Source organism: Grampus griseus (genome assembly GCF_964374135.1).
Source record: "Grampus griseus genome assembly, chromosome: 1".
In the NCBI taxonomy this organism is placed as follows: Eukaryota; Metazoa; Chordata; class Mammalia; order Artiodactyla; family Delphinidae; genus Grampus; species Grampus griseus.
The window spans coordinates 60146653-60172394 of NC_139017.1; the positions used below are offsets into that span (position 1 = coordinate 60146653).

Genomic DNA, 25742 nt, shown 5'->3' on the forward strand with positions numbered 1-25742 from the left:
TAATGATAAAGCTTAAGGCTCACCTGAGTGAGAAGAGGGTAGGGGTTGTTTGTGTTTTGTTTCATATAGGGCAGGGTGGGAGTCTGTGGTCTGTAAGTCTTCATGGTCAGATCCTTAGTTTGTTCTTTTCTGTATAACTTTTTGTTTATGTCTTTTCCCCCTCTATGACTCTTACTTGAGTAGCAATAGGATTTATAGGAATAGTTCTTCTGAAGTAGAAATAGAAAACTCAAAGTAAAGGCAGAGGAAAATGCAATGTTAGAGTATTATGATCCTTGAAAGAAAATGAAAGCAGATAACGAAAACCAAATTATGATGGAATTAAAGGAGACTTTAAATGTGAATCATTGAGACTTGGAGAGAAAAAGTGGAGGGAAAAAAGGGTGAAAGATACATACATTCACACTCATCACACATATGTATGTATGTGTACATATACAAATATATCTGTGTGTAAATGTATATCTAGATAGTATATGAGAGAGATATATAATACATATATATAAATACATAAATAGAGATAGAGTATACTTATTTCCGTCAGCTGTTTGTTAAACGGTAGATAAAAGATTGAAACCTGGCTCTTCTCATGTCTGTCCTGTTCTACTGTCTGAAGTGGCAGGTAGAATCTGCTCAGTGATTCAAACAGTGAATTTTTTAATTGCTCAATGCTGACATGCTAACCTCAGCAAACGAGCAGCTGCAGAATGTGTTAGGTCACCATACCAATAATGAAGATTACATCATTGACCTGCCTTCCTTTTTTGGAATGTAGAAAAAAACAAACCCTAGAAATACGTCAGATTTGAAAACAAACCCAAAATAATGACTGAGAATAGTGATATTATCTATAGTTTCATCACAACTAGTTGACTAATCAGTTAGGAGCCATTCTGTTTATAGAATTAATTTTTAATTATTCTTTATTTTTAAAGTGAAGTTCTAGCTTAAGACCTGAAAGATTTCGAGAAATAAAAATTTTCTTTTCTGAATTTAAAATATTTCTATTGCGATAAGGTGACACACTGAGTGACTTTAAGATAACAATATTTGTGTTAACACACTTCTATATATACATCAGCTGTAAGATATTTCCCTGGGTTTTGTACTTAGAAAAGTTTATGTTTTAATTCAGCACAATAACACTCAAAATAAGAATCTCTGAAATTTGTTTTATTTTTCTATCCCTAAAATAGGACAGATTTTGAAGTAGATTGCTTAAAAAAAAATGAATCACTTCTTAAAACACACAGATGTACTCATCCACCCTTGGGACAGAAGAAATGAATTACCTCGCTTGGTAAATCGCATTGCTTCTCCTGAACTAGGTTGCCTCCTGCATCCAGTGCTGTGAAAGAGAGGCGCTCTGAGCAGGAAGGATAGCCATTGTTCAGTACTCTCTAGCAAAAGAACTGGGCGGGGAGGGGTGTGGGGGGGGATGGAGTTTGACTGGCGTTGGCTCTGGCTTTTCTACATTCCAATCTGTCTGAGGCACAGAGCGAGAGCAAAAAAAAAAAAAAAAAAGTGGAGAGAGAGAGAGAGAGCGCAAGTGAGCAAGCACGGTGACCATACGGTATAGAAAGTGTTTTGACTGGCATGCCGGAAGGATCATGTTAGCAACACCCAGAAACTTCACGGAATGCAGACCCCAGGTAAGAGTTCCTAGAGTCTGTCTGAGACAGAAATTGAAAGTTCGTACATATTTAAAGGGAATGTGTGCTTTTTCAAAATTACACAAATGGATTGACTGTTTACTTTTGTGCTTATTGGCTTTAAAAAATAGGTTGTTTTTCATTACTGTGAGTTCACAGGAATACTGTGTGGAGGCTGTCAACATCCAGTACAAAATCCAGCTCAAGAATAGCCTTCTGAGAAACTCAGATAAATTAAAGGTGTAATGATCATAGCAAAATACTAACACTGCAACATTTACTTGTTCTTTTAATAATTTGAAGTGGATTTCTTATTCTGTATCTTCCCCGGATTCTTTATGAAATATTAAGATACCTGGGAATGGATACAGCCCATTTCTCTCTGAGGGAGACAAAATATATTGACCATTAATAATATTGTAACAACCGTGCTTGAATCTCAGTAGCGTGTAGTAAATCTGTTTAATTCGGAAAGCTCAACAGGTTGGATCCATAGACAATGAGAACTTTGCTTATTTTTTGTTTTTTGTGGGGTTTTTTGCCCAAGCAGGCTTTTAATATCCTCTGCCAATAGATGACAAGTTAGAAACTTTAATTAGCTCATTGAAAGTTAAATCTGAAAGAGACTTGAGAGATGTCTACTGCAGTCCACTCTCTCCATTTTCAATGAGAACATTGAGGTCTAAGGGAGTTGGTGCTTGCTCAAGATCACAGCATTACAACAGAATTGAAAAGAAAATCCAGGTCTCATGATCTGCAGTTTACTGGTTTTTTCATGGTACCAACTATCAATACATTTATGCTTTATACTTTATCCATACCGTATCTGCTGGCTCAGGTACCATGAATTATTGCCTAAAGACCAAATGCATCATAAACCTAGATTGAAATCTTATGGGAAGGAAATATTGGGGGATGGATGTCATCAATATTGATATATTCTTGTTCAAAACCAAAAATATATAACAAAATATTTATCAGAAAAATAGCTTTCAGTTAAGGAAAATAACTGTAGTTTGAATGTTGCTTTTATATAAACAATTACATAGCTGTGGCATGTTCTGAATATCTGTATATGAAATTAAAATTCAAATTGATTTTAATTTCTTTTAAAGACTTTGGGACTTAGCAACTGTATAATTTAAGTTAGTAAAGCTGTTTGGGGTAACTTGTATCTATTTACTGGAAGCAAAACATCATCCCATATTCACTGCCTTCTCTATATTTATATTTTTTAATGTAAGATAACATTTTAAAATTATCCAACTGTTTGAACCAGTTGCTTCCTTATCCAAGGTCCAGCTCTGTTTCCTCCATTTATAAGGGTCCTCTGTTACTTCACCTCATGAATTATGTGTTAGAGGGTAACTTAAGTGGAGGATCTTGAGAGTGACAACAGACAGTGAACATCTGTCTTCATACATTTTCATTTAGTCCCTAAAAAGGTTGCTGCCCTTTCCATTTTTCTGGAGACCATTGTGGGGTTGAAAGAGACCACACTATTCTAGTGAGCTAAATAGTAAGGATAGCCACTGTCAAAAGGATCTGTCATGGCTCTTTACAATTCCTGGGAACAAGTTAGCTTGATTTGGCTATAAGCACAGTGAAGGGATGCAGTGTTTTTGTGTTAAAGCTTGACCTGCTATTCCAGTTTTTGACTAGGTCTGTGTAGATGCAGTTGTGATTTATAAGTTTGTGAGGGATGAACAATAAGCTGTAAGGAACAGTTTCACTACTGCTCTCAGCTATTGTAAATCAAACTACAAAGTACATTCTCTACCCAGAAGGAAACAAGAGACTGTCTTACTGCCGAATCCATTATTAAAACACACTGTTTATAAAAGGACCGATGGCTGTGAGAATGAGGACATAATGCTCTATCCAACTTAACAGTGTTCATGTTCTGTTACCCAGGGCTTAGCTTTTTTCTCTCATCTTTTATCCTGCTGGAGTATGTGAAAGGACTGCCACGATATATGTGTGTATATTATGTTATGTGTGTATATGGTGGGTGGATGGATGGATGGATGGATAAAGATGGACATTTGGCCTTAGTGTATTTCCCCATGTTAGAAACAATCAAGTCATTAATCTTTTGCTGGTATTTTACTGACCTAACTTGAAAGAAACTAATTTATTAACCAATCTGATAATTATAAAATTACTACCATGCATTGGAAAGAGAAAAATATTAGAAGGAAACACATACTCCTTTTTCTGTCCTGAATACAGATGTCAGATTATGCAGGTTTATACTTTCTCTGTTAGAGAAAAGCAGTGTGCTAATAAGGTGCCCATTTTATGACCAAAGACAGATTGTAAATGGGAAGGGAGTGGGTAGGGTGAAATGAATGACATCAGGAAAGAAACTCCCTTATGTATGTGAAACAATTTTCTTTTGACCATTGATATTTTGAAGGCAGGCCCATTTTCACTGCTCTTGATTTTTTCTCCTTGATACTAGTTTCTCTAAATTTTTTTCATGAAATATATGTCCATATAGTTTATATATTAAATTAGCAAAGAAGGTAAAGAGCTCTGCATCATAGCCATTGACATTTTTCTGATAAAAGTTTGGCTATAGTTGATCAAAACTTTTGTCTCATTCAGAGGAGTTACTTCTTTCTCGCTGCAATTTCTTGCTACTTCTTGGGTATAATTCAGTGTTTTGTAATGCTCTGAGTTGTCAGGTTAATTCTTTACTCATAAAGGTTACCTGATTATCCACTCAAAACTCTGGGAGTCTTATTATGTAGACCACATGGTTGTGTTGCCCCTTCTGCTCCGGTCTTGACCTTCCTCAGCAGCCTGTAAAGAGGAAAAGTGTTATGCTGGTTTTGTTCTTTCTGTTCTTTCACGCTCTCTAGTGGTTGTTTGTGGTTGTTCTTGTTTTCAGTTCCCTATCAGTTTTAGTGAAGCAGGTGACTGGTGAAATCAGGTTCAGCAGATTCTTACACTTGAGGTGCATGAACTTTCTAAAATATCTAATTCTTTAGGGCAGAAAGAGAAGAAAATTGATTATGTCCTGTTGTTTCCTAGTGAACAGTGAGTCAAGAAAATGAGTTATGACTCAGCAATATGAATCCTCTTATAGCTGTCTTTTCTTTCTCTTTATTTTTGTCTTCCTTTGTATGTATGTGTGTGTATGTGTGTGTGTGTGTGTGTGCGCACGTGCGCGCTGATGGGGATTCAGTCTATCAGAGTTTCACATGTAATTATGGGTATGATATCTGCTTGTGTCTGGAAGCCTTAAGCGTTGCCACTGAGAATATTTTCTTTGTGCATACTTGACAAGTAGGAGAAACTTACTGAATCATCATTAAAATTCAGATGAAGGTCTTTATCTTCTCTGGTACCTTCCTCACTCCTACTCAGACTGTACCATTCTGCTGAATGAGGAGGTCTCTGAACTTAAACACATGGAGAGGGAACCAGTGAGTTCTTATCAATAATTAGACTCTATAAAACTCCACATTTCTGTCATTCTTAGGTTTACGGTATTTTATAAATAAGTGAATTGCTGAAACAGCAACTTGTAAAGTTAGTTCAGGTTAATACAGTTCTGTTCTTTGAAGAATAAAAATAACCTGGTTCTGCTTGCCCTTCTTTGTCAGACTTTCAAAAGTAAGTAAGCAAGCCAGTTTAGCTGCCAGGATCAAGACGGTGTCATTCAGGATCAGGTGTCACCTAGGATAGCCAGCCTGTTGGACAATTTGCTTACTCTGATTATTACATTTAATTCGACAGACTATAGAGTACCTTTGGAAAAACTTAGCAGCACTGTTGTGTAGTTAACTATTCATAGATATTACCTTTAGTTAACATGAATACTAGAAAAACTGGATATTCTTTCACTTTTTAACACTCTGGTTTGTAACTTTCTTGCTAAATTACATTTCAAATGGGTTGTGTGTAGTTGATTTGATTTCTGGTCTGTTGATTCAGATAGGAGAAGATAAGATGTTTGGGTCCCTACTTCAATAATCCCTTTTTCTAGGAACACCTAGACTGTAAAGCATCAGTTAAATAAATGAAATAATTTATTTCATTTGTTTAAAAAAGGAATAATGTGTCAAAGGTAGTGCAAGAAGAGCCACAAAAAAATCTAGCCTGTGTGAATACATTGAAAGAATTGGGTTTGCTCAGTCAAAGGACAGGACAAGATGTGATGTGTCTGTGAACAGGGAAGGATAATCATCTTTTGTGTACCAAGAGCTCATTATGAAGAGCTCATTTCTAAGATTTTGTTCAGTATGGTTATATTTCTTATTAGCATTTTCTCAAAGTATGGGAAACAAATCACTCAAAGAAAGGGTAATAGATTATTTACCTTTTGCATATGGTAAAGGAAACTGTATCACAGTATTTGGTCTGATTTTTGTGAGTCTCCATTATACAGCTGAAATAAAAGGATATTTTTAATGAATTAAGATCTTTATTTTATCTTCCATACAATTAGCTTACGTACATCTTGAAATTTTTCTTGAAGCATTTTTGCCTCCACTTAATACTCAGTGAAACATCATGGTAGTTTCCTGAAACAATAAATGTCACTCTGTTTTATGAGTACCATTTTTTACTTGTAAATATTTGCACAGTGACAATTGCTAAAATTATGAAATATATTTTTAGTAACTTTGGTTTTATTCATTTCCTTTCCTTATAAATACAGCACTCAGTAAATACTTGATTGATGATCAACTTTTAAAGGTAAATTTTCCGAAGAAGTAGCTTTTTTCATTTTTTTTTTCCAGTTGGAACCAGTGTTGACCATCTTTATTAACAAAACCAAAAACATGGTGTAAGGAAGAAATCCAAGGAGTTATTGCTGTCATTACAAAGAATGAAAACCAGTCTCCCTTGGAAACATTTTTATTAACAAAACCAAAGTGTACTATTCAAAGGGAATTTATTGCAATATAAAAGGCAGAAGTCTTTTTAGAAAGTTTAGAAGTTACTTGTTTGTTTTATTTGTGAATGGAAGGGTATTTAAAACCAGAAGCTAGGCTTTCCTCTGGTCCTTTTTTAAAAAGAAAATCCAACCAATTATTTACCAGTTTTTCTCAGAAACATATCTTCTGAGAAACTGCAAAATGTATTTGACAATCAAATTTTAATTAACAAGAAATAGTGAGCTTCGAGGACGTGACTCTTTTATTGCTATAAAATACTGTGATTTATGACAGCGTCAGAAATTATAAGCCCATTTTTCTTCCAGTGTCAGAAATTATAAGCCCATTTTTCTTCCAGTGTCAGAAATTATAAGCCCATTTTTATTTTGCTTAGTTCTTGAATTAAATATTTAAAGGTAGACTTTTTGTTTCTCTTTTCCCTTGTCATAACTGTGTTACAGGAGAATAGAAACTGTTTTTTTTTTAAGGCTTTCCAGGTTTAGTCCAGATGTTGCTTATGTTACATTTTTCTCTGACAATCTGAAAAGAAATATTTTTAAATTTTAATATCCAATCATAATATATAACAAACTTCTACACACCTATGAGAAAAAGGCAAGACTTCAATGCCCATTTTACAAAAGAGCCTATCCAAGTGGGTCTTCAGTATATGAAAAGGTGCTCAGTTTCATTATTCATCAGGGAAATGCAAATTTAAACCAGAATGGAATTGCATAACCATCAGAATGTCTAAAATGAGAAAAAGAGAAAATACCCAATGTTGACAGAGATCTAGAACAAAAGGAATTCTCACACACTACTGATGAAAGTATAGACTTGTACAACTACTTTGAAGAACTATTTGACAGTATCTACTAAAGCTGAACAATGCTCTGTGACCCAGCAATTCCACTCCTATATATGTACCCAACAGAAATGCATACATAGGTTCACCAAAGCACCTGTACAAAAAATGTTCGTAATAGCTAAAAATTAGAAACCACCCAAATGCTCATTAGTAGTAGAATGGATAAATTGTGGTTTGCTTACACAATGGAATTCTATACAGCATTGAAAAGAACTACTGCTTCCTGCAACAGAATGGATAAATCTCATAAGTGTATACTGAGCATGAAAAGTTAGTCTCAAAAGAATATATACATTGTTTGATTCCACTTTTGTATAGTTCAAATTCATCTGAGGTGATAGAAGTCAGGATAGTGATTATTATGGGGTAATGACTGGAAAGGATGTATAAAGGAGGCTTCTGGTTGCTGGTAATGCTGTTTTGTTTTGTTCTGTCCTGTTTTGTTTAATCTAGGTACTATTTACTGGGATGAGTTCCATTTGAAAAACTTTATTGACCTGTGCACTCATTATTTATACACTTTTCTGAATGCATGTTATCCTTTAGTAAAGAGTCTGCGAAAAGATATTTTTATAATCTTTCCATTTTGCTAAAACAAAACCACAAAATAGAAACAAAAAACAGTAAGCAAGGGCTTCCCTGGTGGCGCAGTGGTTGAGAGTCCGGCTACCGATGCAGGGGACATGGGTTCGTGTCCCGGTCCGGGAAGATCCCACAGGCCACGGAGTGGCTGGGCCCGTGAGCCATGGCCGCTGAGCCTGCACGTCCGGAGGCCCGCGTACTGCAAAAACAAACAAACAAACAAAAAACAGTAAGCAAACTTCCAGGATGATGGTAAGATATTCTTTGAAAGTCCATTTTGTTTACATAGAGGGTGAGGAATGACCCCATGTTTATTCTTAAATTGTAAGGTGCCTAGGGAATTCCCTGGCAGCCCAGCAGTAAGGACTCAGCACTTCCACTGCTGAGGGCATGGGTTCAATCCCTGGTTGGGGAACTAAGATGCAGCAAGCTGGGTGGTGCAGCCAAAAATAAAGAAATAAATTTGCCTGGTCTATGTGTGCAGTCAGGGACTTTACATTTGGAGTCATTTAAAGGGTTAGATGGGGAAAGCCTCAGATAGACTGGGCTTATAAGTGCATCTTCAAAACAAAATTGCAGGATGTGAATAATAGAACTACCAGGCTTTCCATAAACTTTCAAAGTACCATTCATAAGCATTCAAAGACATATAAAACACTAATTTTCATATGACTTAAATATTTTATAATAGTAACAATTTATATATATATTTCTGTAGTGTATATAAAGATATAAATATACTCATACCAAACACATTAATTTTTACATATAGTTATTAATTAGTTCTAGATACAAATTTAATACGAGTTTTCTGTACCTTTGGCTTTAATATCATTTTGCTTTAAAAACATTTCTATGCTTTTAAAGGATATGTGATTACTTGTTTTATTGGACGAAAAATAATACTTTTTTAACATTTTTATTGGAGTATAATTGCTTTACAGTGGTGTGTTAGTTTCTGCTTTATAACAAAGTGAATTAGTTATACATATACATATATCGCCATATCTCTTCCCTCTTGCGTCTCTCTCCCTCCCACCTTCCCTATCCCACCCTTCTAGCTGGTCACAAAGCACCGAGCTGATCTCCCTGTGCTATGCAGCTGCTTCCCACTAGCTATCTATTTTACATTTGGTAGAGTATATATGTCCATATATACACTACCACTCTCTCACTTTGTCCTAGCTTATGCTTCACCCTCCCCGTGTCCTCAAGTCCATTCTCTAGTAGGTCCGCATCTCTATTTCCGTCTTGCCTCTAGGTTCTTCATGACTTTTTTTTTTTCTTTAGATTCCATATATATGTGTTAGCATATGGTATTTGTTTTTCTGACTTACTTCACTCTGTATGACAGGCTCTAGGTCCATCCACCTCACTACAAATAACTCAATTTCGTTTTTTTATGGTTGAGTAATATTCCATTGTATATATGTGCCACATCTTCTTTATCCATTCATCTGTCGATGGACACTTAGGTTGCTTCCATACCTGGCTATTGTAAACAGAGCTGCAGTGAACATTGTGGTACATGACTCTTTTTGAATTATGGTTTTCTCAGGGTATATGCCCAGTAGTGGGATTGCTGGGTCATATGATAGTTCTGTTTTTAGTTTTTTAAGGAACCTCCATACTGTTCTCCATAGTGGCTGTATCAATTTACGTTCCCACCAACAGTGTATGAGGGTTCCCTTTTCTCCACACCCTCTCCAGCATTTACTGTTTGTAGATTTTTGATGATGGCCATTCTGACTGGTGTGAGATGATATCTCATTGTAGTTTTGATTTGCATTTCTCTAATGATTAATGATGTTGAGCATTGTTTCATGTGTTTTTTGGCAATCTGTATATCTTCTTTGGAGAAATGTCTAAAAGAGCTTTTTCATCACTGAAATGTGGAAGTATCCAACACAATAAATGGAAGATACTTAATAAATGTTAATTTCCTTATTTTTCTTTGCAAAAATACAAACATGATATATTCTTGAGCATGCCTTTCTTCTCTTCTCACATAAATCTCCCCCCTCCATCTTATCCTTCCAGTTCTGAATCATTAAAATGCATGTGTTTAGCTCTTTATGGATTCATTTACAGCAATCTTCTCCACTAGATCCTTCATATTTCACGCTTTACTCAAGCTCAGTGTTTTCATGTTAGCATACTAAATTAGCTTTCTATTGCTGTTATAACAACCATACACTCGATGACTTAAAACAACACCCATTTATAATTTCACAGTTTCTATACAACCAAAGTACAGGCAGAGCGTAGCTGGTTGCCTGCTCAGCGTATCACAAGGTCAAAACCAAAGTATTAGCAGGCTGCATTCTCATCTGGAGCTCAGAGTCCTCTTGTAGTTGTAGGAGTGAGAATCCTGTTTTCTTGCTGGCTATTGGCAGGGAGTCATTCTCAGCTCCTAGAGACCACCTTTGCGTCTCATTCCTGTGACACTCCCAGAACATGGCAACTTACTTCTTCAAAGCCAGTGAGAGAACCTTACTCTAGTCTACTATGATGGAGTCTGGTATAATATGCAACATAATCACAAGAATGACTATACCATCATCTTTGCCATATAATACAACCGAATCAAGGGAGTGACTATCCCATGATATTAACAGATCCAGGGCCCCACCTACACCCAAGGGTAGAGGATTATACAAAGATGTGAGTACCATATATACCCACATCATAAACACCAAAGCCTTTGTGCACGATTCTTAATTGTGCTTTTTCCCCCCCTTTCATATCGAATGTAGACTATTCATTGAAATTAATGATTCTCTAGTTCTGGCAGGTTAACAATCTCATCTTTATTTCAGTTAAATTAATATTAGTTTTATGAGGCCTATGCTTCTTTTCTGTGATAGCAGCATTTTCATTTTCAATCTGCCACCCATTTTTAATAAAATAAAGGAAAACACAATATAATCATGCAAATATTGCCAAACAGATTCTGATGCCAAATAAACTGTTGATGAACATGTGACCCCACCTCATATTTATCATCAACTGGTGAATGACAGTCCTGAATTTTTAAAAATTTCTGAATTAAAAAGTTACAGACCTATCCATTCTTAAATTATTTTGCTGTTGAAGAATGATCTGAACTCTAGGGAACTCCCTAGGCCTCTAAAGATGTTGTATATCCTGCCCATCATGACAGTTTCCTGCCCATTTTCAATCCTGCCTTCTAATTATAGATCTTTCCAAATGCATATCTTTTAATGCCTCATAATTCTTGGTAACCTGTGCCGCTCTTATTCCTTGAACTTTTATTTATTTATTTTTATTTTGCTTTGTTTATTAGATTATGTTTTTAAACACAACATGAGATATTAAGTTATTTTCCGTTTTAATTTGTAGTCCTTATTAGAGTACTGTGTTCTCTTCTGTGTGCCATATCTAAAAAATTTGGGATGTGTTTTCAGTGATGGAAAGGCTAGAAAATAAGATCTTGAAGAAAACTTAGACATTAAGGTTGTTCAGTGTGAGGAACACAGTAATCCAAAATATATATGAAAACATTGTCACAAACTATTTTCCCTATCCATTAAGAGGAGAAAAAAGAGAACGTGGCAGTATGTAGAATCTGAGTGAAATAAAAGTATGTAGGTTTGGGGCTTTAAAACTATGACTCTTAGGATCTTCTTCTTTGTGAGACATCATAAGTTAAATCTTACTTTTCCTGAGGTCAAATAAATCCTACTTGAAAACCAAAAAAGTTAATTGAATAAAGTTTCAAGTTCCGTGCTCCCTTGATTATATATAATTTTCTAATCCATTATAATAATTGAAGTATTATGTGGATCTATTTTAAATAAAATCTTAATTAAAAAAATAACATTAATAGCTGACATTCCTAACAGTTCAAACCAGGACCGGGTATAAAAGCTCTTCCTTCTCCCACACTCCAGGAATTCTATTATTTTCTGCACATATAACTAAAATTAACAATTAGTATTTATCCTACCAGACTCTCTATATGTGTGTGTGTGCGTATATGTATGTGTGTAAATAGCACATGAACATAGACAATTTTTCTGTGTTTTCAGCAGGATCAAATGATACATGTTGTAGTTCAACCTGTGTTTTTCACTTAAGAACATATTATAGGCTCTTTGTTTTGGTAATGGTGGGCTAGGTTTTCTGAATAACCCTCCTCCTGAAAACAAATAAGTGAGATAAATGTATTTTTTTAAAAAACTGTCTTCTTAAAAGCATCAAAGAGATACTTCTAAATAATCCACAAATCAATGAAGAAATCATAAGAGAAGTTAGAACCAAATGATACTGAAAATATTATATATCAAAACTTGTACGATTTAGCTAGAGTAGAACTTGAAGTTAGAAAAATAGTACCATAGTAAAGAGCATAGAAGAAAAGAAAAAAGGATTAGAATAGGAATTAATTAAACAAATCAAACATACAGTGGAGAAAATCAACAAAGCTAAGAGTTAGTTATTTGAAAAGACATACAATTGACAAACCTTTGGCAAGACTGATCAAGAAAAATACAATTATTATCCGGAATGGAAAAGGGTATGTTGCTATCAATCCTGCATACAGTAAAAAATACTTACAGAATATTATAAACAATTTTATGGAAACAAATTTTTAAATTAGATGAACTAGTGAAACTTTTAGGAAAATACAACTTGCTGAAAACTGACACAAGAAGAAGATCCTAATATTGTTAAAGAAATTCAATCTGAAATTAAAAGCTTTACCTCAAATAAAAATCCAAGCCCAGAAGACTTTGCTTAAGTATTCTAGCAAACATTTAAGAAAGATATAATTTCATACAATGGAACACTACTCAGCAATAAGAAAGAATGAAATTTTGCCATTTGTGGCAACATGGATGGACTTGTAGGGCCTTATGTTAAGTGAGGTAAGTCAGGCAGAGAAAGGCAAATACTGTATGATGGCACTTATATGTGGAATCTAAAAAATACAACAAACTAGTGAATATAACAAAAAAGAAGCAGACTCGCAGATATAGAGAACAAACTAGTGGTTACCAGTGGGGAGAGGGAAGAGGGGAGGGGCAATATAGGATTGGGGGGAAAGGATTATTATGGGATTACAGTAAGTCCCCTACATACGAACCTTCATGTTGTGAACTTCTCAAGGATGCGAACGTGCATTCCATCAATGTCAGACGTGCGTGAAATTGCGGCTTGCCCTCCATCTCCTATTGCTGACAGCCCTTCAGCTCTACCATCTCCCACCTCCTCTCCCTCCTCCAGTCAGTAACTCTTCTTGCCTGTTCACTCGATGCCAGCCCCTATATGCCAGCTGTTGTACTGTACTACTGTGTACTTTTCAAGGTACTGTACTGTAAGATTAAAAATGTTTATTTTTTGTTTGTTTATTTTTATGTATTACTTGTGTGAAAAGTATTATAACCTATTGTGGTACAGTACTGTATACCCGCTTGTGTTAGTTGGGTACCTAGGCTAACTTTGTTGGACTTACAAACAAATTGGACTTAAGAACACTCTCTCAGAATGGAACTTGTTTGTATGCGGGGGACTTACTATATGAAATTGTGTGTGCGAAACTTTTGAAAATTGTAAAGCACTATAGAATTTAAAGAATGTTTCACTCAATTAAAAAAATTGAAAAAAGATATAATTTCAGATTACACAAATTCTTTCTGAAAAAGAAAAGAGACTGTACACATTAGCTAATTTTATAACACTGGCATCACTTCTATACCACCTGACAACAACATTACATGAAAGGACAATTATAGGGCAATCTTATTCATTATCACAGATGCCAAAATCCTAAACAAATATTAGTAAATAGAATAACACATTATAACAAAATTGGGTTTATTATACCAATGCAAAGTTCATTTAATATTTAATAATTAGTATAATTCACTATCAGTGGACTAAAGGAGAAAAACTTAAAATCATCTCAATTGTGCAAAAAGCATGTTTGATAAAATTTAACAACCATTAATAATAACTCTTAGCAAAACAGGAATAGAAAAGAACTTCCTTACTCTGATAAAGGGTATCTACAAAAACCTCTCAACAAACATACTTAATGGTTAAAAGCCCCCCTTTCAGATGAGAATCAAGGCTAGGATGTCCACTGTTACTTCTGCTATTTCACATTATACTGGAGGTCCTAGTTAGTATAGCAAGGCAAGCAAATATTATAAGGGTTGGAAAGATACAAAATTTTAATAATTTGCTGATGATGTAATTGTCTGTTCAGGAAATTAAAAAAAAAAGAACCTTTACAGATAATGAGTTTAGCAAGGTTGATAGATACAACATTTGGAAACAAAAATCAATTGCATTTCTGTATCAACAACAAACTAAAAGTGAATTTTTTAAAAAGATAACTATTTACAATAACATAAAAAGTAATTACCTAGGAAATAAATCTAGTAAAAGATGTACAAAACATCTAGAAAACTATAAACTTTGTCATTTTTTTATTGCACTTTGCAGATAACTGAGTGTTTTACAGATTGAAGGTTTGTGGCAACCCTGAATCAAGCAAGTCTATGGTGCCATTCTTTTTTTTTTTTTTTTTTGCGGTACACGGGCCTGTCACTGCTGTGGCCTCTCCCGCCACGGGGCACAGGCTCCGGATGCGCAGGCCCAGCGGCCATGGCTCACGGGCCCAGCTGCTCCGCGGCACGTGGGATCCTCCCGGACTGGGTCACGAACCCGCGTCCCCTGCATTGGCAGGTGGACTACCAACCACTGCGCCACCAGGGAAGCCCTATGGTGCCATTCTTCCAACAGCATTTGCTCACTTCATGTCTCTGTGTCACATTTTGGTAATTCTCACAACATTTCAAACCCTCCACCAGCAAAAAGATTACAACTTGCTAAAGGCTCAGATGATGGTTAGCATTTTTTTAGCAGTAAAATATTTTTTATTGAAGTATAGTTGATTCACTTTGCTGTACAGCAGAAATATAAAACTTTATTAAAAGAAATTAAAGAATAATTGAAAAGGGGCTATACCATATTTCTAGAATCAGAATATTGGTTTGTAGGATGTTAATTTTCTGTCACATTTCTCTATACATTCAATACAATCCCAGTAAAAATCTCATGAGTGTTTTATAGAAGAATTTTACAAATGGGTTGTAAAATTTATATGGATTATAAAATTATACAAAGGCCCGAGTATAACCAAAATCTCTAGAAGAAATATAAATTGGTAGGACTTGCTCTATCAGCTATCAAGACTTTTTATAAAGCTATAGTAATTGAGACAAAGTGATATTGGTTTTAAAAATAGACCAGTGGAACAAAGAGTCTTAAAACAGAACTGTACATATATGTACATTTTATTTATGATAAAATTGACACTTCAGAGTGGTGGTGAAATTATGGTCTTTTCAATAAATGGTACTGGCTCAACTAGTTATTCGAATGAAAAAAAAAGAAGTGATTCCTTCTTCACATGTTAGTTACACAAAAATCAATTTCGTATGGATTGTAGACCTAAATGTAAATGACTAATAACATAAAATATATCATATTTTTTAATTGAAGTATAATTGATTTACAATATTGTGTTAGCTTCTGGTGGACAGCAAGGTGATTCAGTTTTGTGTGTGTGTATGTGCATATTCTTTTTCACATTCTTTTCCATCATGGTTTATCACAGGATATTGAATATGGTTCTCTGTGCTATACAGTAGGACATTGTTGTTTATCTATTTTATATAGTAGTTTATATCTGCTAATCCCAAACTCCTAATTTATCCCTCACCCCCCCTTTCCCCTTTGGTAACCATAAATTTGGTTTCTGTGTCAGTGAGTCTGTTTCCGTTTTGTAAATCAGTTCATTTGTATCACTTTTTTAGATTCCGCATGTAAGTGATATTATATGATATTTGTCTTTCTCTGTCTGGCTTACTTCACTAAGTATGATAATGTCTAGGTCTATCCATGTTGCTGCAAAGGGCATTATTTCATTCTTTTTTTATTGGCTGAGTAATATTCCATTGTGTATATATTCCACATCTTCTTTATCCATTCATCTGTCAGTGAACACTTAGCTTGCTTCCATGTCTTGGCTGTTGTAAATAGTGCTGCTGTGAACATTGGGGGTGCTTGTATCTTTTCGAAATAGAGTTTTCTCCAGACATATGCCCAGGAGTGGAAATGCTGGATCATATGGTAACTCTACTTTTAGTTTTGTTTTTTGTTTTTTTGGTTTTTTTTGCGGTACGCGGGCCTCTCACTGCTGTGGCCTCTCCCGCCGCGGAGCACAGGCTCCAGACGCGCAGGCCCAGCGGCCATGGCTCACGGGCCCAGCCGCTTCGCGGCACGTGGGATCCTCCCGGACCAGGGCACGAACCCGCGTCCCCTGCATCGGCAGGCGGACTCTCAACCACTGCCCGACCAGGGAAGCCCTACTTTTAGTTTTTTAAGGAACCTACATTCTGTTCTCCATAGTGGCTTTACCAATTACATTCCCACCAACAAAGTAAGGAAGGTTCCCTTTTCTCCACACTGTCTCCAGGGTTTATTATTTGTAGACTTTTTGATGATGGTCATTCTGGCTGGTGTGAGATGATACCTGATTGTAGTTTTGACTTGCATTTCTCTAATAATTAGTGATGTTGAGCAGCTTTTCATGTGCCTCTTGGCTATCTGTATGTCTTTTTTGGAGAAATATCTATTAAGGTCTTCTACCCATTTTTGATTGAGTTGTTGGGGTTTTTTGTTATTGAGTAGTATGAGCTGATTGTATACTTTGGAAATTAAACCGTTGTCGATCATGTCGTTTGCAAATATTTTCTCCCAGTCCATAGGTTGTCTTTTCATTTTGTTTATGGTTTCCTTTGCTGTGCAAAAGCTTATAAGTTTGATTAGGTTCCATTTGTTTATTTTTGCTTTTATTTCTTTTGCCTTGGGAGACTGACCTAAGAAAACATTGGTACGATTTATGTCAGAGAATGTTTTGCCTATGTTCTCTTCTAGGATTTTTACAGTATCATGTCTTATATTTAAGTCTTTAAGCCATTTTGTGTTTATTTTTGTGTATGGTGTGAGGGAGTGTTTTAACCTCATTGATTTACATGTGGCTGTCAAGCTTTCCCAACACCACTTACTGAAGAGACTTTCTTTTCTCCATTGTATATTCTTGCTTATATCGTAACGTCTTTATGGCTTTAGGATAGAGAAATAATTTTTAAATCAGACAGAAAAAGCACTAACTGTAAAGAAGGAAAAAGTGATCAGTTTTACTATTTTAAGGACTTCTCTTTATCAAAATACACTGCTCAGAGAGCAAAAAGGCAAGCTACATAAACCAACAAAGAAAATAATACGAGAATATATCAAGCACTCCTACAAATTAATAAGAGAAAGCTCAATAGAAAAGTGGACAAAAGACTTGAATAGGCACTTCACAGAAGAAGATAACCAGATGGTCATACACATTGGAAGAGGTGCTTAGCCTGATTAATAATCAAGGAGGGGCTTCCGTGGTAGCGCAGTGGTTGAGAGTCCGCCTGCCGATTCAGGGGACACGGGTTCGTGCCCCGATCCGGAAGGATCCCACATGCCGCGGAGTGGCTGGGCCGGTGAGCCATGGCCGCTGAGCCTGCGCGTCCGGAGCCTGTGCTCCACAATGGGAGGGGCCACAACAGTGAGAGGCCCGCGTACCGCAAAAAAAAAATAAAATAAAATAAAAAATCAAGGAAACCCAAATTAAAACTACAGGATATCACCGTACAACCTCTAGGTTGGCTGAAATTTAAAATCTGATGAAACCAAAGTTGTCAAGAGTTTAAGAGCAATGGGAGTTCTTACATTGCTAGTATGAGTGAAAATTCATGCGGTTTCTTAATGATTTTTTTTTTTTTTTTTTTTTTTTTGCGGTACACGGGCCTCTCACTGTTGTGGCCTCTCCCGTTGCGGAGCACAGGCTCCAGACGCGCAGGCTCAGCGGCCATGGCTCACGGGCCTAACCGCTCCGCGGCATGTGGGATCTTCCCGGACCGGGGCACAAACCCATGTCCCTTGGATCGGCAGGCGGACTCTCAACCACTGCGCCACCAGAGAAGCCCATGCAGTTTCTTTAGAAAACAATTTGGCATTCTCTAGTAAAACTGAAAATAATGCTAACCCAGTAGAAATACATATTTATGTACATGATGATACATGTACAAAAATAAAAAACATCCATAATAGCCCTCAAATGGATACAACCTGGAAAAAAATCAGTAAATTGGGATTTTTAAAAAGTTTTATAGTCATGCAGTAGAATACAGCAATGAAAATGAAAAAGCTATAGTGACACACAACAATATTAATGAATCTTAAAAATATAATCTTGAGCAAAAGAAGCCAAATTCAAAAATACATACGTTGTGTTATACCATTTATATAAAATTCAAGAAAGGGGAAAACAAAACTGTGTATTGAAGAATACACATTTGGGTACTAAAACTGTAAATAGACACAAAGAATGTTTAGCACAGAAGGCAGGACTGTGGTTATCCATTGGGTAGGGGGAATTGGGATCACATGGAGTATTTGGGGACTTACGGGTTGCTGGCACTGTTCTGATTTTTGCTTTGGTGGTATTAGATAATTCATTAAACTCTACACTTAAATTGTACGCTATTTTAATATTTCAAATAAAAATAATATGTTGAAGACATCTTTTCATTTCATTATATTTACATCTGTAGATCCTTAAAGGCTGCATATTATTCCATTGTAGATTTATCTATTCCCCTACTTAGGAACACTTATTGTTTTTAGTTTTTGCCATTACCAACTTTTTATTAAACAACGTTGTACATATATCTATGATCAATTGCTTGTGCTGATATTTTTGTAGGATTGGTTCCTAGAAATAGAATCAAAGGTAGTTTACATATCATACTTGATAGATACTGTTAACTAGCCTTGCAAATTTGTTCAAGATGTCTTTTTCTTTCCTATTTGAAGCTTTTAATTTTTATGTTTTTCTTTTCTTTCTTTATTTAAAAAAATTTTTTTTTCTAAATGGCTTGATACAGGAGTTTATTTACCTTTTACATCCAAACAATGGTGTATTGTATCAATGTTGATCCCGGTTGTGGTATTTTACTATACTTTTGCAAGATGTATCATTGGGGAAAACTGAGTAAAGGATACAGTTTTCCTGGGAGATCTCTTTGTATTATTCCTTCCAACTGTATGCAAATCTATCATTGTCATAAAATTAAAACTTAATTTAAATGGAGATATGCACGTGGGTGGTCTTCACAGGCCAGGCCTAGGAGAGGAGCAAGTCACGACTGCTCACATCCCATTGGCTAGAACTTAGTTACCTAGCCATACCTAACCACCTGTTTTTGTTTTTTTTTTAATTTTTATTTTTTTTTTATACAGCAGGTTCTTATTAGTTATCTAGTTTATACATATTAGTGTATATATGTCAATCCCAATCTCCCAATTCATCCCACCACTCCCTGTTTTCCCCCCTTGGTGTCCAGACGTTTGTTCTCTACATCTGTATCTCTATTTCTGCCCTGCAAACCGATTCATCTATACCATTTTTCTAGATTCCACATATATGCGTTAATATAGGATATTTGTTTTTCTCTTGATGACTTACTTTACTCTGTATGACAGTCTCTAGGTCCATCCACGTCTCTACAAATGACCCAATTGCATTCCTTTTTATGGCTGAGTAATATTCCATTGTGTATATGTACCACATCTTCTTGATTCATCTGTTGATGGGCATTTAGCTTGCTTCCATGACTTGGCTTTTGTAAATAGTGCTGCAGTGAACACTGGGGTGCCGTGTCTTTTTGAATTATGGTTTTCTCTGGGTATATGTCCAGTAATGGGATTGTCGGGTCATATGGTAATTCTATTTTTAGTTTTTAAGGAACCTCCATTACTGTTCTCCATAGTGACTGTATCAATTTACATTCCCACCAGCAGTGCAAGAGGGTTCCTTTTTCTTCACACCCTCTCCAGCACTTGTTGTTTTCCATCAACAATGTATATGAACTCCTGAGAGATCCACATTCTGCCTAATACTTGATATTGTCAGAATTTTAAATTTTAGTCTTGTAATGAAGATTAAATGTTTGATTTGCATAACCTGATTGCCAGTGATACTTAACAGTTTTTCATAATTCTATGGCTATATATGTTAATGCTTTGGTTATTTTTCTCTCTTGCTCATTTTTCTATTGAGTTGTTATGCTCTTTCTATTAATATGGAGGAGTTCTTTTTATGTTCTTGATAGTCACCCTTAACAGTTTTGTGTATTGTGAATATATTCTCAATTTGTAGCTAGTCCTTTCACTTTCTTTTTTTAAGATGATTGGATGGACAAAAGTTCATAACTTTTTAAAGACAAACCTTTCAATGTTTTATAGTCAGTATTTCTTGTTTCTTGTTTACAAAATTATTTCCTTCCCCAAGGCCTCAAGATATTTTTTATTAGGAGTTTTAAATTTTTGTTCTTGACATTTAAGCCTTACTCCACCAGGAGTTGGTTTTTATATGTTTACACTTCTTTCATGTTGAAACTTTTTCCTGCCATATTTATTGAATAGCCTTTCTTTTCCCTCATGGATTTAACAGCACCCCTATCTGTCATATGTAAAGTTTCCTATTTTTCTGCAAATGTCTTAAATTTTTCTTATTAAGCTTATCCCTAGTTTATAGTTTCCTTCTTTTATTTTTTGAATGGGATCTTTTCTTTCTTTAATTTTTCTAATTGGCAGTTACTGATGTATAAGGAAATTCTCAATTACTGTATATTTATCTTTATTCTAATCATCTTACTAAATCCTTTTATTGTTTTTCAATTGATTGTCTTGTCCCCTGTTGCCATCCTCACCTAGGGATACATCTTATTTTCTGCATATACTTATCATTTGTTTCTTTCTTTTTGATATTTATATTCCTTATTGCTTGTCTTGTCTTAACCACATTGGCTAGAACCTCTTAGCAGTAACATATAATAGACCCTGGCAAGCCTACATCCTGTTAAAAAAGTGCTGATTATGGATATCTTTATGTTGATCCTAACCTTAAAAAAAATGTTTTTAATGTTTTAAGCTTATATATAATAGAACTACTGGTTTCTATATCCTTTTTTAAGTTAAGAAAGTTCCAGTCTATTCCAAATATTCTAAGATTACTTTCAGAAGGGGTACTGGATATTATCACTTGCCTTTTTAGTATCTCTTGATGTGATCATTTGGTTTTTATCTTTTAATCTATCATAATAATATATTAAAATGTTTATTTATTTCTCCCAAGTCACAGGTATAAAGCCAGGAAGACTAAATCTGGTAGGTCATTGGCAATATAAATATTATCCTTTCTATTATTCTCAAAACCCCTTAGAATATTTAAGTATTTGTTATCCAGCATAGTGACCTTGTGCTTATCCTTTTACTCTGCTTATCTAATTTTATTTTATAAAACATCACTAATGAATTTCCCAAGAGATTTAAAGTTTTGTTATTTTTAAATTATCTGCAGAAAAACCTGGGAATCTTTCTTCATGCTGACTAAATAACATCACTGCTGAAACATAAGGATACATTTAAGGAAAGCAAGGCAGTGACTTATTACCATAGATTCCACACCAAAGCCAAATGATGTTATCTTTCGGTGAACGGTGAATGATTCTCTTATAAATGGCTGTAGGACTTTGACAAACCTTTGACTGTGTTACTGTTGTTGAACTAAGTTCTTTTATCTGTCAGTTTCTTCTGCCCCAAACCTCAAGATCTTTTCAGTATGAGACCTTAATAAAATAGAGAAAACAAGAAAAGAGAGATTTGTGTTTATAATTTTGTAATATTTTTCTGACAGATAGCCCACAAATTGTACAAGCTTCAGGCCCCCCTCAGCCCCTAAGTCTGCCTCTGTGTGTAAGCCAAGATGAGCAGGAATGGGTGTTGTTTTCTCCAGTCCTAGCCCCCACCTATACTGTAAGTGCTAGAAAGCTGATCTCTAATAATATGGTAGGGAACCAATAGTTTTTTGGTTACTTTCAGTAATTAAAAATGCCCCTCCCACCACCCTATCTTGAGTGGGAGATACCCAGCTGATTCTTTCAGTCCTTCCGCCCCCTCCCTTCCTTTTCTGGTTCTAACTCCTCTGATGTTGGAGCTGGGAAAGGGGATTAAGAAAAGGGACACAAGTTTTTACTTAGCTGAACATACAATTACAAGGCTATAAGCTGCTCCACTGCTGCATCTTGGTCAGTGTATTGTTTTGCTAAGGCTGCTGTAAAAAATTACTACAAACTGGGTTGCTTAAACAACAAAAATGTATTGTCTCACAGTCTGTAGGCTGCAAGTCCAAGATTAAGGTGTCAGCAGGGTTGCTTCCTTCTGAGGACCGTGAGAGATGTTATTCCTTGCCTAGTTTGCTGACAATCTTTGACATTCCTTGACTTGCAGGAGCATTACCCCGATCTCTGCCTTCATCTTCATATGGTGTTATCTCTGTATGCATGCTTCTGTGTCCTAATTTCTCAATTTTATAAGGATATCAGCAATATTGGATTAAGGTCCACTCTAATGATCTCATGTTAACCAGGTATGTCAGCAGTGGCCCTATTTCCAAATAACGTCCTGTTCTAAAGTATTGGTAGTTAAGACTTCAGTCTATGAATTTTTAGGAGACACAATTCATACCATGTTTTTTATTCTCCCCTCCCTCCCCTGCCTTTCTCCAGCAGGTCTACTGCCTCAGCTCTTTAACCTAGAATGAATTACTAGTCAGATACACCCAGTCTTTATAAGTGATTCTTTTGGTGCTTCTTTATTAGGTTGGTGGGGTGGGGATAGATAGGCAGGGAAAGTACTCCTTTCTAGACCAGCACTGACATTTTGGAAGATAATCTTTGAATCCTCTTTGCCCTGCTTGTAAAGACTGAGAACTTGAGGAAGCAGAGAGGCCACCTCCCAATAACCCAGAGGAGGTATCTGGCTCCAGTTGTTTTCCACTTTCTTTGAAATGTAGGGATACTTAATCCACTTTGGGTTTATTTTAAATGTGGGAGGCAATAGGAAATAACCTACTCAATGTTCTTTTTCGAATAGAGGGAGGGGAAGAATCATTTCAGTCTGTGCACAAACTAAGTAAGGGAGTGGATTGTTCAGGCAATTATAACCTAAAATTCCTTCAAATAATAAAGTACTATCCCCTTACCCTTCTTTTGGTTGTACTTTTTTTTTCTTTTCTCCTTTTTATTTTTTTTTAATGTACTGTTCACTAAGGATCAGCTTAGTTTAAATGAGAAAGACCTTAAGGATACTTTGTCTCTTTAAATCTGGGTGGTAAGGGTAGATCATCAGAGAAGTATAGACCATGAGCTTCTTGAGAACAAGTTCTTTTTCTGATTCATCTTTAGATGCCAGAGTTGTATGTGTTCCATTTTTGTATGAATAACCTTCCCGGGTAGATAATAGTAAAGAAGTTCTGCCTTTTAAACTCATTTAATATCAAATGGAGCATGTTTTGCATATCTGTTGAGGCAACTGTTTTGTTCCAATTCATTCTTATACGAAAGCCCAATTTGCAACACATTCAAATATTAACCAAAAGGAAAATAAATAGGTGACTGCAGTGGTTGTTTTTTGAGCATATCTATGTATGGTGATTTAACAATCCAAGTGAAAATAAACTTATTAAAATTTTTGATAGTTACTGGGGTTTTTGTTGTTGTTGTTTTTTTTTGTTTTTTTTTTGTGGTACGCGGGCCTCTCACTGTTGTGGCCTCTCCTGTTACGGAGCACAGGCTCCAGGCGCGCAAGCTCAGCGGCCATGGCTCACGGGCCCAGCTGCTCCGCGGCATGTGGGATCGTCCCAGACCGGGGCACGAACCCGTGTCCCCTGAATTGGCAGGTGGACTCTCAACCACTGCGCCACCAGGAAAGCCCGATAGTTACTGTTTTTAATGTAAAAAACTAGATGTGAAACCACTTGATTTTTTTTTTTTTTTAATTTTTTGGCTGCGTTGGGCCTTCATTGCTGTGTGCAGGCTTTCTTTAGTTGTGGCGAGCGGGAGCTACTCTTTGTTGTGGTGTGCGGGCTTCTCATTGTGGTGGCTTCTCTTGTTGCGGAGCACAGGCTGTAGGCATGCAGGCTTCAGTAGCTGCAGCATGCGGTCTCAGTAGTTGCGGTGCGTGGGCTCAGTAGTTGTGGCTCACAGGCTGTAGAGCACAGGTTCGGTAGTTGTGGCGCACAGGCTTAGTTGCTCCGTGGCATGTGGGATCTCCCCAGACCAGGGGTCGAACCCGTGTCCCCTTCATTGGCAGGCAGATTCTTAACCACTGTGCCACAAGGGAAGTATGAAACCACTTGATTTTTTGAGTTGCCAAAACATTTCTGTAATAATATATACAGTCATTGTCATAATAATCATTATGTACCCATAATGTTTAGTACCCATTAATTTTTATTAGGTACCACATGTCCAAAGTTAGGTTTTCTCTTAAATCCACCAAACATTATATTTTTTTCCTCCAAGCATGTTACATTCTCTAACTTGAAAAAACTACTAAAATGATGAATAAAAATTGACGTTTTCCATTGTAAAATTAGCGGTAACAAATCTGTCAAGCACAGCATCAAACAGCCTCATTAAAATGCCTATAGGGTCAAACAACCATGTCACATATCCTGATCAGGCATGGAAAATATTTTTAGTTATTCATTCACTTAACAAATATTGAGTACTTACCCTGGGCCAAGCATTGCACTAACTTTCCTTTTGTTAAGAGATACTTGTGAAAAAACAATCAGATTATCAGAATCACTTATTGGTAGAAAGGAATAAAACAAATGTCTGTACTCTATGAAATCCAAGTTGATCTTTTCATACCTTCACTTTAGGAACTATGGGATTTGCCTTCCTGATTTTGCTGGGATCTTTAGATTCCTACACAATTTATTTACCCTTGTTGTACTATCTCAGATCATTGAGCAATGAAAATAATTTTACTTCCCACTTAATGACTGTTCACCTTTCAAACTTTTCCCAAAATGTCTAAAAATTTTATGGGAAAAGAACCTCTAATATGGAATGTGGTAAAGAGGGTCAGCTCTGGAATAGGAATGTGTAAGTCCTGGCACCACCCACCTCCAACCCCTTATTGGCTATATGACTTTGTCACTTCTCTAAGCCTTAGTTTTCTTTAAACCTTAGTTTCCCCAGATATAAAATGAGGAAAATATTACTACCACACAGGGTTGTTATGAGGAGTAAATGAGATTAAACATGTGTTGACTGAAAAAAAAACCCACAATATGAGAGTTGTGAGTTGTTTTATTTGGAGCAAAATGAGGACTATAGCCCGGGAGACAGCATCTCAAGATAGCTCTGAGGAGCTGCACTGAAGAGGTTGTGGGGGGAGGATCAGTATATATGTGATTTTGGTGAAGGGGAATACATGCAGTCAAGCACACATTTTTGCAGAAGGCTGCTGCTAGTCTTGTGAAGGTTACTGCTAGTCATGAGGAGCAGATATCTCTGTTAAGGATTTTAGTGCTTTTTTTAGATATGAGAAGATGAAAGAATTTGGGCTCATAAAATCTTCTCCTGAGAATATCTAACTATGTGAAGGCCTGTTCTGCCAGTTTTTCCCAGAGCACAGAGTGCCTCATTCCTGATCTCCACCCTGAACGCCTTTCAGAGTGTGTTGAAAGTCAGCAGCCAGCTGCAGTGGCTAGTGGCTTAACTCTTGTAGAGGCAGATGGCAAGTGCCGATTTT

The 25742-nt window shown here is 36.1% G+C and overlaps 1 protein-coding gene across 2 annotated transcripts in view; it reads left to right on the forward strand.

Moving 5' to 3' along the window:
- RASAL2 (RAS protein activator like 2) overlaps positions 1-25742 on the forward strand; it is a gene marked incomplete at its 5' end in the record, with an annotated part of 384612 nt that overhangs the window by 234832 nt on the left and 124038 nt on the right. The window contains one exon of one of the 2 annotated variants that reach the window (XM_082663872.1): positions 1547-1652. The exons of the other annotated variant lie outside the window; for it this stretch is intronic. Coding sequence (XP_082519998.1) covers positions 1640-1652 — 13 coding nt within the window. Of the gene's footprint in view, positions 1-1546; positions 1653-25742 lie in introns of those variants that run through there. 2 annotated transcript variants of the gene reach the window in all.